Source organism: Dicentrarchus labrax, unplaced genomic scaffold, assembly GCF_905237075.1.
Source record: "Dicentrarchus labrax unplaced genomic scaffold, dlabrax2021, whole genome shotgun sequence".
Lineage (NCBI taxonomy): Eukaryota > Metazoa > Chordata > Actinopteri > Moronidae > Dicentrarchus > Dicentrarchus labrax.
In genome coordinates this window covers 21,485,967-21,502,172 of record NW_026136718.1, presented here as the reverse complement: position 1 = coordinate 21,502,172, position 16,206 = coordinate 21,485,967, and the positions used below count along the sequence as shown (strand labels likewise).

Here is a 16,206-nt window from a genome sequence, read left to right as displayed (position 1 = left end):
GATGTGATCTACTCTTTTGATCATAAACAGGAAACCAACCTATATTAGGTTGTCATATACACATCCTGTTGAGTTTTCACTGCTTACTTATCATAAGAAGATCAATTATTTTAGCAGAAGAAGCCGTTTTTAAGAATTGTTGACAAAAACTCAAACTAGTAAGATGAAACTGACTGCATGAAAAATTAATATATAAAAAGGTTTGATTATAACTGAAATGGTTCAAGAGTTACAGACTAAAATGTTTTTATTAAAATTTTAAAAAATCATTTATTTCTTTAAATAAAGACGTAATTTGGTTTGTTAGGCCTCATTTCTGCTCTGAGCAATTAGATTTTTGCATCTGAGGCTACACATAGTTTTGTTGTTTGAAACACGTTTTACAGTTGTGAGTGTTTTAATGTTTACAATATTGTATGTTTCTATTATGAAGGAGACCTGTGGGAATTATGCAGCCTTTTTTAAACGGCTTTAATCTGAAGATTTGATGGTATCAGGGGATCATTGTGAGTGGTCTTAGCACACCATTCACACAGGATGTCATGGTTTTGATGTGGCATTTAAGAAGGGAGCCTAGTTTTTGACCCATGTGGTTAAAACTTGGTCGCACATTCAAATGTGAAGCCCAACAAAAAGGCACTAAAACCTGAAAATCTCATTGATCGCTGAAGGTATTTTGGGATCTGTGGTTGCTGGTGTTTGACCTTATAAGGAAGGCCAGCTGATGGGCTTGTTAGGGAGCACTGACCTGCGTGGTTGTCAGGGAGACAAACGGACACTTCAGGTCTGTTTAAATGTATATAATGTAAATTCAAAGATGAAGATTTTTAAAGATGACTTATTTACACTCAGTAGAGACAACCAAACACGAACAGAATAAAAAAGTTAACCTTTAAAAAATACATCAGTGATGAAGAATATAACTCTATTATAAATCATTCATTCATTAAAACATAATTATGTTCAGCTTTGTCTGTTTTTCTAAATTCTGTCCAGGTCTGAATTTCCAGTCCACAAAGTTTCACAAAGGCAGAAGTTCTTTACTGTCTGGAGGGATTTCAAAGCTCTACTAAGCTGTCCCTCCATCATATTATCATACAGGACTCAGTGGGGCTACTGAAAATCAGTTACTATTTAATGATCAACGTTACCATTTCTGGTTTTACAAATAACATCTGAAAGTGAAAGCAAATAAATATCCCACATGTATATTGAATGCAGCATTAAATTAATAATCAATAATTGTCCAAATACCAGCTTTCTTCCTATGAGACAATCACTGTACACTTCTGTATTTCACTGGAATCCAGATTTATCCTCAAATATTAAGGTAACTTTAATGAAGGGGTTTAATTGCATGTTTAATTGTAGGAGTGGAGTATAATGGGTTTATTCCACCTACAGTTTGACTGATCCTCACTCAGCTCTCACAATATACGTATACTGTACATTTAGTTCAAGGAGAGAGGCGGCAGCAATAGCAATCACTTATTCTCTGCTTGTCTGTATCTCACATTACTGAAGAGGTCCAACCCACAGGATGATACAGTCGCTCTGACAGTCAGTCCTGAACACACTCAGAAAACCATTATTATTACTGCGCATCCAAAGATGACATCTCCAGTCAAAAAAGCCATGATAGAGTCGTACGCGCTCATGGTCATGATCATGGGCACCTTTTTCGTCTATTTCTGCGGCATGGTGTGGGCTTTTTGCAACCCGAAACTGAGCGGAGAAGAGGAGGAGTGTGGGACTGGGAAACAAGCAGCGGAACACGGGGATGACAGCTGGGTTTGCGCCTCAAATCCACCGGAGCGGAATATCAGGTGCGCCTGTACGCATGTGCCGGCACCGCCATACACCGCACAGGGGCTTACACAGACCACTTATGTAAACTTTTTGGATGATACGGATAGCCTGCTGTCAGACTGCACTGCATTTTGCCGGGAGGATCACGGAATCAACAACCAAATTGGAAATAGTCCCTCCTGGACCGCATAGACTTAACAGTTGGTGACCTCGCCTACCGCCCATGGCTGTATAATTGCAAAACTGTGTCGTTCTCCTCATATAATATCACACTTTATGGAGTGAATGCACTGAAGATGAAAACAGGCAATGCTCAGTTTTATTGTAAACTCTTTACCAACCCATCCAAACATACATTATTCTGGTTGTTTCACTTCATGCCTGATACAGACAATAAAGATGGAAACAGGAAATCAAACTTATAATAATATCATAGAGTCACTGTCACTTGTTGTTTTTCTTTGTGCTGTGAATTCAGGCTTGCAAGTTCCAGTAGCAGGCAGAGAAGTGTTATTTTTGTGAGGTCTGACAGCCCGTGTGCATGCTGCTCCCTGGTGACCTGTGAGACAGGAAAAAATACTCTCCATCCCAGAACTGTGTGATACCCATCAAGATGATCCAGGTCCTGCAGGAAGACTGTGAACTTGTTGGGATTCTTTTTGTTTTTCCTTCAGTTTCTTTCTCACTTCACTTTCCAGTTGCAGTAATTTCTCATACAAAGCCTCTGATGTTTCCAAATCAACGTCCATCTGCAAAGCGGAACAGAAGACACAAAGCTCACCACACAGACTTTGACTAGTCAAACTTAACGTTAATTGATCGTGTTCCTTTGCCGTACCTTACGTGGTTGTGTGTAGTTTTTGCCACGCCCAGATGTTAAGCTGTGGTACTTGGCTTGAGGGTCCAGTGATTCAGGTTTTTGATTAAATAGCCAGAACTGCAAGAAAGAGCATCATTCATGAATACTGTACTGTACTAATGTGTGTATGGAAGTTTAAAAATGTGCTTTACCTACCAGGGCTTCAGCTCCATTGTAAGGGATCAGGGTGAAAGTATTGGTGAACACTCTTATCTGAGATCATGAGAGAGAGATGCATTCAGATACCACCAGATAATTCTAGTTTGTTATTCTTCTCACATCCATCACAGCACAAAGACAAACGGGGCAAAAATAGGAGTTTGTTAATAATTCGCACTCACAAGCCAAAAGACAGGCATAAGTAGGGTCCAGAGGAAGGCTGGGAAGGAGGGCAGGATACCGTAGGTCAGATTGGTCATCACAAAACCAGGACAAATGACGGATGAGTACAAACCCTAAAGCATAATAAAAGCATGATTACAGTCATCAACATCATGGGAGGTAAAAAAAAAAAAAGAAGCCTTGCAGGCATGGGTGATACACGGCATGTATGAGGCGTGTGAGAGACCTGTTTGTTGTAGCGTGTGTTGAGTGCCAGGCTGAGCAGGTCAGAAGCATATTTGGAGGAGCTGTAAGGTTGGGTGCCTCTCTGGTGCTGTATGTCTTCCAAGTTAAAAGCCGAGCGGTGAGCGTTACTGGAGGAGGTCCAGATCAGCTGGGACGTTCGGCCTGCATGGCACAGAACTGGTTCCAGCTCCCTGATCTGGGCCATAACACAGGAGAACAACAGTCATTTATGATGGAAGTCATTTGGGCTCAGTTTTAGTCTTAAATAATATGTTATCATGACAGAAAAGTGGCCAGTTTGCCATGAAACAAGACAGAAAGAGGCTGAAAATTCAACTTAATTTTAGAAACCTGGTTGATTTTTGTGACGAACAGGTCTAATTATTGCACCTTACTACTTTGTTATACACTTATGAAAGCATATCTATGTCTAACTGGTTAATATACAGATTTTAAGCAGCAACAACACTAAAAACTCTTTCCACATAGATATTACTAGAGTCTTTTTAAAAAGGCCTTTAATTCCAGCTGTCTAAACTTTTTTTTAAGGTTTTTTTTCAATAAAATATATATATTTAATATAGCAGCAGAGATGATTTATATTTCTGGAAAGTCTAAATAGGAACTTTGAGAGAGTATCTCTGTGATGGCAACTTAACACACGTCACACTTCATCTGCAAATGCACAGTAAGCAGGATCCTGTCCGCAGTGACCTTATGGCTAGAACACTATATACTGTTAATTTTTAATGAGCAGTGTTGCTAAGTGACAGACAGATCTGGTATCGCCTATATTTATTCCATCAAGGGTAAACCAGAATGCTCACCCTGCAGAAAGCTGAAGGAAACATGGTTTTGTGTCAAATTCCCTAAGTCAATCACTAGATAATTCAGTAGCCAAAACAGCTCACTCACTAGCAGGAAGTGACCAAAGAGGTTGGTCGTGAAAACTTCTTGCAGGCCATCAGCAGTGACGCAGTCCTTCTGTGTTAGAATCCCCTCACCGGTGGCAAACATGGTGATGATATGGCTGCAATGAAGACATCATAGAAATCTGAACTCAGCTCAGTAATTTGGAGAAGCTTCAGAAGTCGGGTGTTTCTAACATGAAAAATCAACAAAGTACCTGGAGAAGAGGCCTTTGAAAAATGCTTTTACATCAAACTGTGGGTTTGGCATAATGCCTGCATTCAGGTAGAGGTAGTCCAGCCGGTTATACCTGCAATAGACAACCATATTCAGTTCTGTAACACACAGAATGCTCAACTTGCTCTGTATTTATGACTATCTGGTTCCTGCTGTGAGTCTGTCCTCCCACCTGAGTTTGACCTCCTGTGCAGCAGCAAAAACTGAGGAGATGCTGCTGGTGTCCATCTGCAGGAGGGCCACCTGGGCTGTGGGGTGAGAGGCGAGGAGGGCAGAGCGAGCCGCCTGAGCCCGCCGCATGTTCCTGCAGGCCAGACACAGCTGGAGACCCTCTGTGTCCTGTGAGAGGAGACGCTCACACAGCGCCAGGCCAATGCCACTGCAGGCGAACATGCATTATACAGTAATGGAGCACTGTACAGTGGAAATGTAAGGTAACATATCCATATATTTCCTGTAGCCTCAATAAAGACTGTTACATTAATCATTATCATCATTATTCCAGCACTCTTTGCACTCTGTTGTTTACGATTTACAGAGTTTGACATGAATAGGCATTTTATGTTGTTGGTCATCGTTGATTTTTATATATATTCATATATACATCTATTTTTTTTAACCTACTTATTTGAACATTATGGTTAAATGTTTATTTTTTTCTATCTTTGTTCCGCTATGTTGTTGATGTTTTTAGCTATATATCTATTTCTGTTCATATTCCTTGTATGTGTGTGCATACTTGGCCAATAAAGCTGATTCTGATTGGTTCTTACGACCAAGACATTGCATCTAAAATGTACTTTACCTGCTCTATTTGAAAAGTCTTCTGAGATAACTTCTGTTATGAATTGGCGCTATACAAATAAAATTGAATTGAATTGAATTAGGAGTCCCTGGATCACATGACTTGGAAACTACTGAAAAAAACCTCCAATAGTTATATTAAATGTATATATTCATAGTTATATTGAAATATTTCCATATGACTATTAATATAATATACAAGAGGTGTGTTCTAGTTGGGGAGTGTAGTAATATACTTTAGCATTGATTAGGAGTGCCTCGGTCACTTTGCATATAAATATTAATATAAAATACAAGAACCAATAGAAACGTGTTAAAAGGTCATATGACATGGAAGCTATTAAAAAGAATCTGCGGATTGCTATGGTAGTTTATTGATTGTCCCTAAATGAAACCCCTGTCGAGCTTTCGAACATCCAACTTAAAACCAACTTCACCGCAGTGTCATAAATCCATTAGGCTACACTAAAGATACCAGACTTGAGGTTCACTATTAAAACAATGAAAACAGCCATTACCTGTTTGCTCCGGTCACCAAAACCACCTTATTCATCTTTCTGGTCCAAACTGGAAACAATCTGCATGCAGAACACACTTCTACTGCACTAAATTACTCTATTAATGCCAGATGTTCTTTCAAAGCAACAAGTTCTGTGTCTGGTCCATGGAAACTTCTCTGGTCTGTCCTGTGAGTCATCATTTTCACCCCGCCTCCATATTGTGATTGGACGATGCAGAAGCTCTCAGCCAATAAGATCCTCATACCGGTCGGCTCAGATCGAAGGACCGCCCACACACTATCTCATATTCAGTACTTATGAATAAGACAGGAGCTCTCAGGGGGATACAATTCCCTATTTAAATTTTATTTGTATTTGGTCTATCAATGTACAACTTTTGTTTACAACGTATATAAAAACATTCTCACAGAAAAACAAACATTTGAGTACAAATATGTAATAAAACTAATCATGAGATTTATCAGGATGCCATTACATTTTTTTTTTTTCCTTTTTTTTTTTTTTACAGCTATACATCTACCTCTGATTTATTAATAACACTGAGAAGATTGTAAATGGTGTGAAAAGGTTTCTATATCTGATGGGAATCACAAATTGCTTCACAAATCTGTCTCCAAACTGAATATTATATTTTATAGCTTGTACTCGCGCTTGCTTGCAAAACACAGAAAGATAAGGATGACGTAAGTGGGACAGGGGCCTCAAATAAGAGGATATAGCCTGTAAATACAGCTGAACTGGCTGAAACAGTGGTATGCAGTATGAAGTCCAAGCTAACAGAGAACTATACATAGAATTATGCAAGAAAAGAAGAAGAATCAAGCATACATCAATAAAAGAAAGAGCAAACTGACTAAATAACTTGAACCTTTAGATGGGTGATTAGCTGTGTTCGATAGTTTTCATGAGCTAATATAGACTAATCTGAAGCAGTCAGACGTTCCAATTAAACACATTTCCTCTACATTCCTGAATTCAAAGGCATTTTAGACTTTCTTTGTCAACTGAGACGAACTATAAGCATATATACATTAATCTGTTCACAACATACTCAGTAACATCTTCTCACTGATGCTGACTGTAAACACAAACATTGCACAGCCTGCATTACTGATAAAACATCTTGCAACATCTCATCAGTTATCAAAGAGTTTGCTGCTGATATTAGTTTGTGATCAATGCAAGACGATAACAGCTTGCAGTAGGAAACTAAATAATTATTTGTAAAGCCGTTTTTAGATCCAACATGTGAGCAGGAAAGTTACTGAAATCAAATCAAATATGATACTCCAAACAACTTAAAGGGCATATTAATCCACAATTATATCAACAGAACATAAACAGAACAAACACATATGAACATATAAATATTAATACAAAATACTGCTATTTGAGATTTAGACTTATCTATTGAAAATACGCAGTCATATACACTTCATGTTTAAATCACTGTAGGAAAACTGCAGGGAGATGAGAAAGACTGAGTTACTTGATATTTCCTTGTTATTCTAAATGAGATGAAACACTTGAAATATAATGAAATGTGACAGTAATGCTTTGCTGCACTTCTCTACATTCAAGCAGTCTTCCAACAGAAAACACAATAAAGTGTTATCAAACACTGTAACATGGGAAATTTGAATTCATATTTAAAAAAAGAAATTAAAACACATTTTCAAAAGTGCCGAAGTCACTTGCTACATTTAACTTTGGCTTCCTCATCACGTCACAACCAAACCTTAATCAGGTTTCTGTGTGTGTTTTTGGTGTACTTTAAAAACAGAGTAGAGTTTTCTAAGAATACCTGATGTCTATAAAACATCTTGGCCAACGTGATTGTGCGAGTTAAATTCAAACTGACACACACCAAAAGTCTCTGGTAGTCCATCTTTCTAGAGTGCAAGTCCATGAAACAGTGTTTCCCAAATTGTAGCCTGGAGCCCACAGACAGCTCTCACCCTGTTTCTGTGCTGAAACAGGATAGCTTAAACCTGGATTGTGTCTGAATCATGGTCTACTCTTGTCATGCACCATATCCTTCCAGAGATGAGCAGACTGGGAATCACTGTCTTAAACACAGCCCCAGATTAAGGCTGTTATTCCAGGAGGGCTCGGTGTATTTCCTGGAAGGAGGGCCGTTCCTTTGTGTTCCTCCTCCAGCAGCTCAGCATGATCTTGTAGAGCGAGTCTGGACACAGCACAGGCTGAGGCAGGTAGATCTGCACGACAGGGAGTGAGAAATGAAGCCCGGCATTCACCGGTTCTTATATGCAGATGAAATGTTCGCAATGACACTCACCTGTCTTTTCTGGTCCCTGAAAAACTCCCCTGTGTTTTCTATCACCTGCTCGTCAGTGAGCTGAGAGTAGGGCTGCTCCTTGCAGAAGTTTAGTATTTCCCACAGTGTCACCCCAAAGGCCCACACGTCGCTCGCTGTGGTGAACTTACCCTGCACAAGAAAAGGATGACAAGCACATTTTTCTGCATGAAATAAAGGAATTTTCTCCATAATAAAAGTATTTCATTAAGTTGTGGTCCTTACCAGCAGGATGCTCTCCCAGGACATCCAGCGTATTGGCAGTACCGCTCTGCCTTGGATGCGGTAGTAGTCCCCGCTGTACAGGTTTCTGCTCATGCCAAAGTCAGCTATCTTTATTGTGTAGTTTTTGCCCACCAAGCAATTCCGCGTGGCCAAGTCTCGATGAACAAAGTTTAGAGAGGAGAGGTACTTCATCCCCGATGCTATCTGAGCAGCCATGTAGCACAGATTATTGAAGCTGGAGAGAAAATAAAACACATGTTGGGAATAGAATAGAAAACATATAACTGTCTCTCACTTCTTCATTCAACTCCACTCACCTGACAGTAGATGCATTACTGAGCAGAGCAAGGTGTCCCTCGGGTTCGTGGCGGGACAGGAACTGGTTAAGATCTCCATTCTCCATGTACTCTGTGATCATACAGAGAGGGTCGCTGTAGATGCACACAGCTAGCAGGCGAATGATGTTGGGGTCCTTCAAACGTGACATGATCTTTATCTCTTTCAAGAAGTCATTCCTACCAAAACACATAAAAGTAACTTTACACAGAGAGCAATCAGAATTATATAAACTCAACACAGGATGTATTTTCAATTTCAGGTGCAGGGTATAAACGAGGTATTTGGTGCAGATCGAACGTGCATCTGGAGTCGATACCTTGCGTTTTTGTTGGCATCTGAACGAAGCATCTTCACAGCCACTAAAACTGGCTGCTCCTCGGGGATGTCAAATAAAAACTCTTTATTCATGAACTCCTGCATTCCCTCTGCTTCGCACAGGTGCACCTGAAAGGAAGAGGAAGTTGAAAGGAGAGAGAGGAGAGGAAGAATATGATAGTTGGTCTATCTTGTCTACTGCTTGTCTAATTGCTGTAAGGAAAGCTGAGCACACACCTCTCCAAACTGGCCCTCTCCCAGCTTCTCTTTGAACGTGAGTAACTTTCGTGGGAATTCCTCCACTACTACATCCTTCCCTGACAACAGGTCCATAGTAACTGCAGGAATGGCGTATGTGTTGCTTCCAGTCACACCTTGCAGGTTTACAATGTCTGCCTCTGCATAGTGAGGGACACCATCTTGGGCTACAGTAGTTGTGGTGGATTTAGAAGCTGCTGTGGTGGTAGAAGCTGGAACACAATGCACCAAACTGTAACTAGGAATCTCAATGAGATAAGGGACCACGTTGAATGTCAATTTAAATGGATGTGCATATGTAAGCTGATGTGTGAGTCCACCTACCAGGCTCCTCTGAGCTCTGAGCAAACTCTGGCAGCTTACAAATGAGGCGTGACGGCTCCTGGTAGTCAGGGCCGAGGGGGAAGATACGCTCATAGGTGGAATTAGACTCCTGCTCACTGGTTGTACTCGACTGGTTGTTGTTGTAGGCGAATGTCTCACTCTGTATTGACAAACTAGCGGTTAGTTCATCATCCAGCATCCGGCGAGAGGCCTATAATAAAGAACGTGGGGGAGGTGAAGGAACAGATCTGACCGCCTCCCAAAAGAAGATTGTGGAATCATAATGCACGAGAGCTCACCTTCTCCAGCATCTTCTGCCACACCTGCCTCCACAGGATGATGACAATGATGGCCACAAGGATGAAGATGATGGCCACTAAACAGCCAATCAGAATCCGGGTGTTGCTGTCATCTACTTTGTGGGTGGGGTCATCCTCTGGAAAGGGAACAGGGAGAGATCAATTTAACATGGAGACATACAGCCTGCAGGCCTGTATATGTGGGGGACCACTGTCATTGTTGTTGTAATAAAATTGGGTGGACAGGAAACTTGAAAAGCGCCTTTCTAGTCTTCCGACCACTCAATCAGTCATAGTTTTGGTTTACAAAAGTAAACATTTAAAGGATTTTAATGAAATGTGTTGCAGAAGCAGAATAAACCTTTGTGACGGCGGGAGGTCTGACTTATCAAACAGCTGTAACTAATAACATTAATAATCTCATTCCATGTAGATGAGCCAAATCAAGAATGCAGCACGAAGCCTTTCAGACATGACAGTTGTGAGTTCAGACTCTCACACAGACTTTATACACTGTTGTGTTTCTAATAGAGTAGCCACTCAAGGAGTATTTCCACCTTCTCAGACCTGATTGTTGAAGTAACCTTCAACAGGCAGTTGGACTCACAACATCACAAAATTAACAAACCATCTGCCACTGTCAGCTTATTGTTAAAGGGCAAGATATGGAAAGTGTGAAGAACTATTTTCTATGTAGGTTGAAGGTTGTTTTTTTAATGTTGACAGAAACTTGATGCTTCATACATTCTCACTGATTTGTTGGTATGTGTATAATCTAAATGTGCAAAATAGGAATCAACTGGGAAACATTACTACATCCATCATAGCAAATCCAGATACCTCTCTTTAAGGAATCTGACATTTATTCTGTGTACAATAAATGCCCTTAATTCTGATATACCTACGTTTGTGTTTATGTTTTTATACCATCTTGCTGCAGGAAGGATGTCCTCTTGTGGGACAATAAAGATGTCAACTGAACTGATTTCTTCCTGCTGATACACTGAAACTGTCAAATGCTCAGACAAGCTCGTTGACAACAAAATATACCATATTGTTATTTGTCATGAACGTCCCAACATGCTTTATTTAATGTAATCAAGTGTGTGTGTGTGTGTGTGTGTGTGGAGTGATCACTGACCTGGTTGTGTGTTAGGCAGTAGTCCCGTATTGGGTGGAGCCAGGGTTGTGTTGTACATGGCTGTATCTGAAAGACCAAATGTCACAGAGCTCATCAGAAAATGAACAGTTCATCTAAATCAGAAGGCCTCGAAACTGACTTTTAACTGGCTTTTATCAGAATTTCCAAATCTTTGAGTGATCACAATTGTGTGAATGGAATTGTTTGATTTTATGGTGTTTCATTATTTGAGATTATATATATATGTTTTTATTTATAGCGGCTAATATATGGTCTGTTAACCAAAATAATGAATCTTCTGCAGCAGTTTTTCGACAGCAGGTGGCAGGGTGGGACTGCAATCATCTGCGCATGCTCCGCTGTTTTCCCCTCATAACAATTAAGTAAATAAGATTTCAGCAACGACAGACCACGTCTCCCTGTTTCATCCTTTCCCCTGTATTAAAGGTTGGTAATGTGTTACACCCTCACACACATTGCTGTAGTGTGTTTGCTGCTGCTGAGAGAGAAGTTTAGTTCAAATGAGAGATTAAAATACGCAGGTTTCACTTTCATTATAGCGTTGCCCGCCCAGAGTAACTCTGTTACCCTGTGATAAGCAGGAAAAGCATATGATGGTAACTTGGGTCTATTTCGGTTAGATTAACATACGGGGTGGTTCCATAAACAATTCTGCATGCTGTAATATATTTGAAACTGTGTTGATCAGTGAATTTAACGGTGCAGTACAATAATGACCAAAAGATATTGCAAGAGATTAATGTATATATGAAAATTAATGTGTGAAAATTTGTTTATTTGGGGTTTCATTGTGTACATGTGATATGAACAAGGAAAAGTGTGTCCATAGAGACCAGATCTGCAGTAAGGCTAAATACTGGTAAAATGTAACAAGGACAATATAAATAATAAACAGTGAATAATAAAGATAACTTTGGAGATTTCAGCAATGACAGCCCTACGTCTGTCTGTATCTTATATATATATATATATATATATATATATATATATATACTGTTTAAGGGTGCTACAGTGCTGTACCTGTAACATGTGCAGGAATAAATAAAGTGTACAACTAGACATATTTGAATATTAAACTGTGATCTTTCTGCAATTACAGAGTGTACTAACAGTTCTTACCTGACTGGAAGGTGATCTCGCTGAACAACATCCAGGCATCAGCAAAGTAGAACTGGCACTTGATGGCGCTGGCCATGTGATTGAGCAGGTTGACCGTGACGAATCGGGCGCTGAGGTTCTTCTCATCCACCACAGGGCTGAAGGAGAGCGGCGAGGCCTCCCAGTCTGCTTCGGAGCGGAAGTAACACACCACCTGGCGGAAGACCTTGACGTGCCGTGAGAACATGTTGTTGCAGTGGGTCTGGGTGCAGATAAAGGGCACATGGGGAGACTTTTAGTACTATTGACGGGTGTAAAAACTGAAAATATTAGCTCATATTATCAGGAGACTCACCTTCATGGTGGTGAAGTTTCGTGTGCGGTCAAACTCAAACATGATTTCAACATATCCACTGGGGAAGCTCTCATTGTTCCAACCTACGTAGTCATACCCGGGCCACACATTGTAGACGTGACTATGTATAAAATCATCCAGACCACACACTCCATCAGTCAGCTGGCCCAAACCCTCTGTCATACTGAGAAACACAGAAAAAAACACATATGTTAAAAAGTTTTATTTAACACTAGGTGGCAGCATTGTAAAACCAATTCCCTCACTACTGTTGCTGGCATATTGTAATAAGGCCATTTTCTTTTCTCTCTGCCTTGATAGAGACAAGGAAGCCTGCCTGTGTCATGGAGGACATTATTCACCACGCCATAATCCAAACACTACTGTCAACAAAAGACTGATTGGTTCATTCTGGTTTTTAAACTTCATAAGCACAGTTGACTCAGTCATTCCCATGAGGTATTGCCTAACAGTAAACCACCATGACCCACTCACCACCGTCTGTCTCTTTGCTTTCACCATGGTGACCAGGCAACAACAAGGTGAGGGGAAAAAGTACTGACGGAGGATGATAGCAATGATGAAGCAATGTGGTGGTGTTTGAAAAAGGAAGGAGGAAAGAATAATGAAACACACACACACCTGTGGATGACAGCTCCATCATAGACAGAGTCATTTAAGTAAACAGGGTAAGCAGGCAAGTTCATCTGTTCTCCCACTGGAGCGTTGTATGACACAAGACCATCTGTAAGGCAAAGAACATTCATTTTTTAGATGTTGTGCGAGTCCATCATTCAAAACTCAAGAAAAGCATGATTCAAAAAACACATACGTTTTTGTCAAATCGTAATTGAGATTTTTAAGCAGTCAATACTTAAAAAATTACACACAAGGCATGGGTAGAATGAAGTGCAGATGCAGAATATGCAGCATGTGAAATGTTTTATTAAAGGGCCTGGTAATGCTTAAATTTTCTTTGAGCATCATACATTTTTTTGATTGGATATCAAATTTTGCCAGGTTTTCGTACTTTTAGTGCTTAAATGCATTCTTTTAGACCCCTGAAAAAATCTCATATTAATTTGGCTGTAAGAAATAATTTTGCTCACAGGACCCATAAAGTCTGGCTGACAAACCCTCGTCTATATTGAATTTTTCGAAAAACGTCCCTATGCTCCTTTGTACTCTAACAAGCAAAGCAGGCCAACATTTGACAAGTCAGTTATTCTGCTTTAAAGGACCAGTGTGGAGGACTAAGCGGTACCTAGCAGTGGAGGCACCTCAACCAAGCGTGTAGGATAAACTACGTTGGCTGTGAAACTCCCGAAAAAGGCAAAAGGCTATGTCTAGAGCCAGTGTTTGGTTTGTCTGTTCTGGGCTACTGTAGAAACATGGCGGTTCAACCTGGTGGACTCAGAACAGTTCAATCTAAGGTAACAAAAACACAACGATTCTTTTGAAAACATACCTATGAATATTATACTCAATGTCTGCTACTAGATCATCTTACACACTGGACCTTTAACTTTAAGGTTAACTTGATTTAAGGCATATACGCAAGCATGTGTGCAAGAAAAGTGCAAGAACCCATAAGGGAGCACCAAAAGTGGCATGAGTCTTGACAAGCCTGCCAAATTTAAACTTGAGATTTTAAAAGAACAAAAAGAAAAGGGTGTCCAAGTACTACTGTCTAACTGGAAGCACTAATTAACTTGTGCTTTGATTTTCAGCAAAAACAAAGACACAAAGTGGTTATATTTCGGGGTAACAGGGGAACATTAGGTTGGTTAACATTAGGTATTTAGTCAGTTATATTATTATTGTAGTGTACGATACTGTTCTTTACAGTGTCCTGCTGCTTTTTATGTCTTGTCTTTATGAGCTCAAAGGTTAGGACTTGCACCTCAGCACAGCTATGATCTTTGTTCCCAGCTTCCCTGCTCATCAGTCCTTACATATCCTTTATTTTCCCCTCTATCTCACCCACATCTTACCCAGCCATTCACAGCCGTACAGCTCCACTCTCATGCAGACGTTCATGGAGTGGTCTGTGACGGGCATGAATCGGACGAAGCGAGCGATGATGGGCGGCTCGAGGTCCTTTAGCACAATGTCATAGGCGTTCCTGTTCCCTTCGATCACCTGGAGGTAAAACATACACACCTTGACCTCATGAAGAAGCTCACTAATGATTCAGAATGACTGAATCTGCATGATAATAAAGTAATGGCCTCCTTACATCATTTATAGATAATGAAGAATTAATGAATCAGTTTGATATACTATCTCTATTACGACTATAAACACAGGTCGGATATAACAGGTATAACCAATGACGGGCCATAAAAATATGACCTGGAGGCAGGTGATGAATGTCAGTACACAGTGCATCTTTATCAGACATTTGTTATAAAGGTCAAAATAGATTAAACAGTAAAAATTATGGGTTGCACCCCAGCCAGTATGAGGCACTGACTCATAGGTTGACTGACCTGCTTGCCCTGCCTGTTTCTCCATGAGATCCAGCGGCTTCCATCGCGACTGTACTTAATCTTGTACATCTGGGCAAACTCATTTCCGATGCCTCCCGCGTGACGACCCTGGGTGCCCACGAGGGTGATGAAGTGGAGCGAGCGCAGGTCAATCTGGAGAAACTCCTTCAGGCTGTCGGGCTCGACTGTTATCTCTGGACACCACGCACCGTCGCCCTCCTCAAAGTCCAACCTGGTAGAGAGACAGGAAAGGAGGGAGAGGAGGGGAAAAGATGAAATAACGGTGGGTGGATGCTCATATTAGAATTACAGCAGGAAAGGGAAAAGAGCAAGGGAGAAGAAAAATTAGGACAAGATGGAGAGGAAAAGGTGAGAGGAAAGTATAAGTGAGTGCGGTGGTGGATTTCAGTTCTTACAGGCTGTTATAAAAACACCTCGGTGACAGCCTGCATCGTAAATTCATCTTAAAGTGTTAATTTTGGGCAAGGGGCTGGCAGGGGTGAGGGGAGCTGGGCGAGACTGAAAACACAGCCAGGATGGATGGGGAAAGTGTATTACATCATTATCCTCATACTTACTGAGGGCCACCCAAGATCTTCTGCACACACACAAATCCCTCCTTAATCATGTGGCTGTAAGTAGAACTGATACCCCACTTTGTGGCTTACTGCAAATAAACAGGCACGGGCACCTTGCACGATAAACCACCCACACACACACACACACTCATTATCAGGGTAAACATATGATGTGTGTGTGTGAGAGAGAGAGTGCACACAGAAAACAGTGGCGACAGACACATTTTTTGCTACACTCTGATAAATAAGCAGAAATTAGAGCTTTATTCTTCCCCAGAAATCTACAGAAATCTAAAAAATTTGAATCACAATCAGAAAAGAAATAACTCAAATATTTACTAGGTGAAAAACAAAATTTCTGTACATCGGCAGCTAAATATCTGAGCTCTTGCCACAACCTGAGGGACATCCAGTGAAACGCCACCAGGTTAATATATTGGTTCTTTTGCATGTTGAAATTGATTGTTGTTGTTTGTTTGCTTGTTAATTGACATATTTGTGTTACATTGCCTTGTTTACTAGCTCAAATTTAAACTGAATTAAGGGGGGAGAGAGAGAGAGAGAGAGAGAGAGACCTACCTGCCATATCTAGCAGCAGTGGATTCGGACCACTGGCTGGAGGCAGAAATGTCCTCGTCCTGTATCTTCCCTCCTGACATCCCCAGAGCATAGCGACACACACCTGAGACACAACAACATGTTTGATTAAAAGACTAGAAGGAAAAAAATTGATGAATA

At 40.6% G+C, this 16,206-nt stretch overlaps 2 protein-coding genes and 1 long non-coding RNA gene across 5 annotated transcripts in view; 1 reads left to right on the top strand and 2 right to left on the bottom strand.

The window, feature by feature from the left end:
* Window positions 1-2,100: 2,100 nt before the first annotated feature.
* Window positions 2,101-5,870, bottom strand: hsd17b7 (hydroxysteroid (17-beta) dehydrogenase 7). 2 transcript variants are annotated; one of them, XM_051377278.1, is made up of 9 exons: window positions 5,704-5,870; window positions 4,554-4,760; window positions 4,362-4,454; window positions 4,151-4,265; window positions 3,237-3,431; window positions 3,010-3,123; window positions 2,825-2,881; window positions 2,648-2,746; window positions 2,101-2,558 (listed from the first exon to the last, which is right to left on the bottom strand). In XM_051377278.1, exons 1-9 carry the CDS (start codon window positions 5,736-5,738, stop codon window positions 2,418-2,420), a joined length of 1,056 nt encoding a protein of 351 aa, XP_051233238.1. In that variant the 5' UTR covers window positions 5,739-5,870; the 3' UTR covers window positions 2,101-2,417. The 2 variants fall into 2 exon arrangements, with proteins under 2 accessions (XP_051233238.1, XP_051233239.1); XM_051377279.1 differs by having other exon boundaries at window positions 2,415-2,558; window positions 2,653-2,746.
* Window positions 5,871-6,030: 160 nt separating this feature from the next.
* The window catches only part of ddr2a (discoidin domain receptor tyrosine kinase 2a), a 31,560-nt gene continuing 21,384 nt past the window's right edge, over window positions 6,031-16,206 (bottom strand). Inside the window, exons 3-17 of one of the 2 annotated variants that reach the window (XM_051377186.1) lie at window positions 16,048-16,150; window positions 14,891-15,122; window positions 14,393-14,540; window positions 13,041-13,143; window positions 12,399-12,582; window positions 12,065-12,305; window positions 10,925-10,990; window positions 9,784-9,920; window positions 9,485-9,695; window positions 9,140-9,372; window positions 8,904-9,031; window positions 8,566-8,763; window positions 8,249-8,483; window positions 8,006-8,155; window positions 6,031-7,925 (exon numbers count right to left, since the gene is read on the bottom strand). In XM_051377186.1, the coding sequence (XP_051233146.1) occupies window positions 7,803-7,925; window positions 8,006-8,155; window positions 8,249-8,483; window positions 8,566-8,763; window positions 8,904-9,031; window positions 9,140-9,372; window positions 9,485-9,695; window positions 9,784-9,920; window positions 10,925-10,990; window positions 12,065-12,305; window positions 12,399-12,582; window positions 13,041-13,143; window positions 14,393-14,540; window positions 14,891-15,122; window positions 16,048-16,150 (2,492 nt within the window). In that variant the 3' untranslated portion in view covers window positions 6,031-7,802. The remainder of the gene's footprint in view (window positions 7,926-8,005; window positions 8,156-8,248; window positions 8,484-8,565; window positions 8,764-8,903; window positions 9,032-9,139; window positions 9,373-9,484; window positions 9,696-9,783; window positions 9,921-10,924; window positions 10,991-12,064; window positions 12,306-12,398; window positions 12,583-13,040; window positions 13,144-14,392; window positions 14,541-14,890; window positions 15,123-16,047; window positions 16,151-16,206) is intronic. The other variant, XM_051377188.1, reaches the window with a different exon arrangement.
* LOC127350491 (uncharacterized) lies at window positions 11,280-13,368 on the top strand. Its single transcript, XR_007880598.1, has 3 exons — window positions 11,280-11,371; window positions 12,045-12,280; window positions 12,720-13,368. It is a non-coding gene; the product is annotated as an uncharacterized LOC127350491 (long non-coding RNA).

What these genes read in the sequence shown, in the direction of transcription:
- hsd17b7 (XM_051377278.1), bottom strand. Translation starts at nt 5,738, where the DNA reads ATGAATAAGGTGGTTTTGGTGACCGGAGCAAACAG. An exon ending in TTGGTGACCGGAGCAAACAG is followed by an intron (nt 4,761 to 5,703) that starts GTAATGGCTGTT and finishes GTTCGCCTGCAG; the next exon opens with TGGCATTGGCCTGGCGCTGT. An exon ending in GCACAGGAGGTCAAACTCAG is followed by an intron (nt 4,455 to 4,553) that starts GTGGGAGGACAG and finishes TGTCTATTGCAG; the next exon opens with GTATAACCGGCTGGACTACC.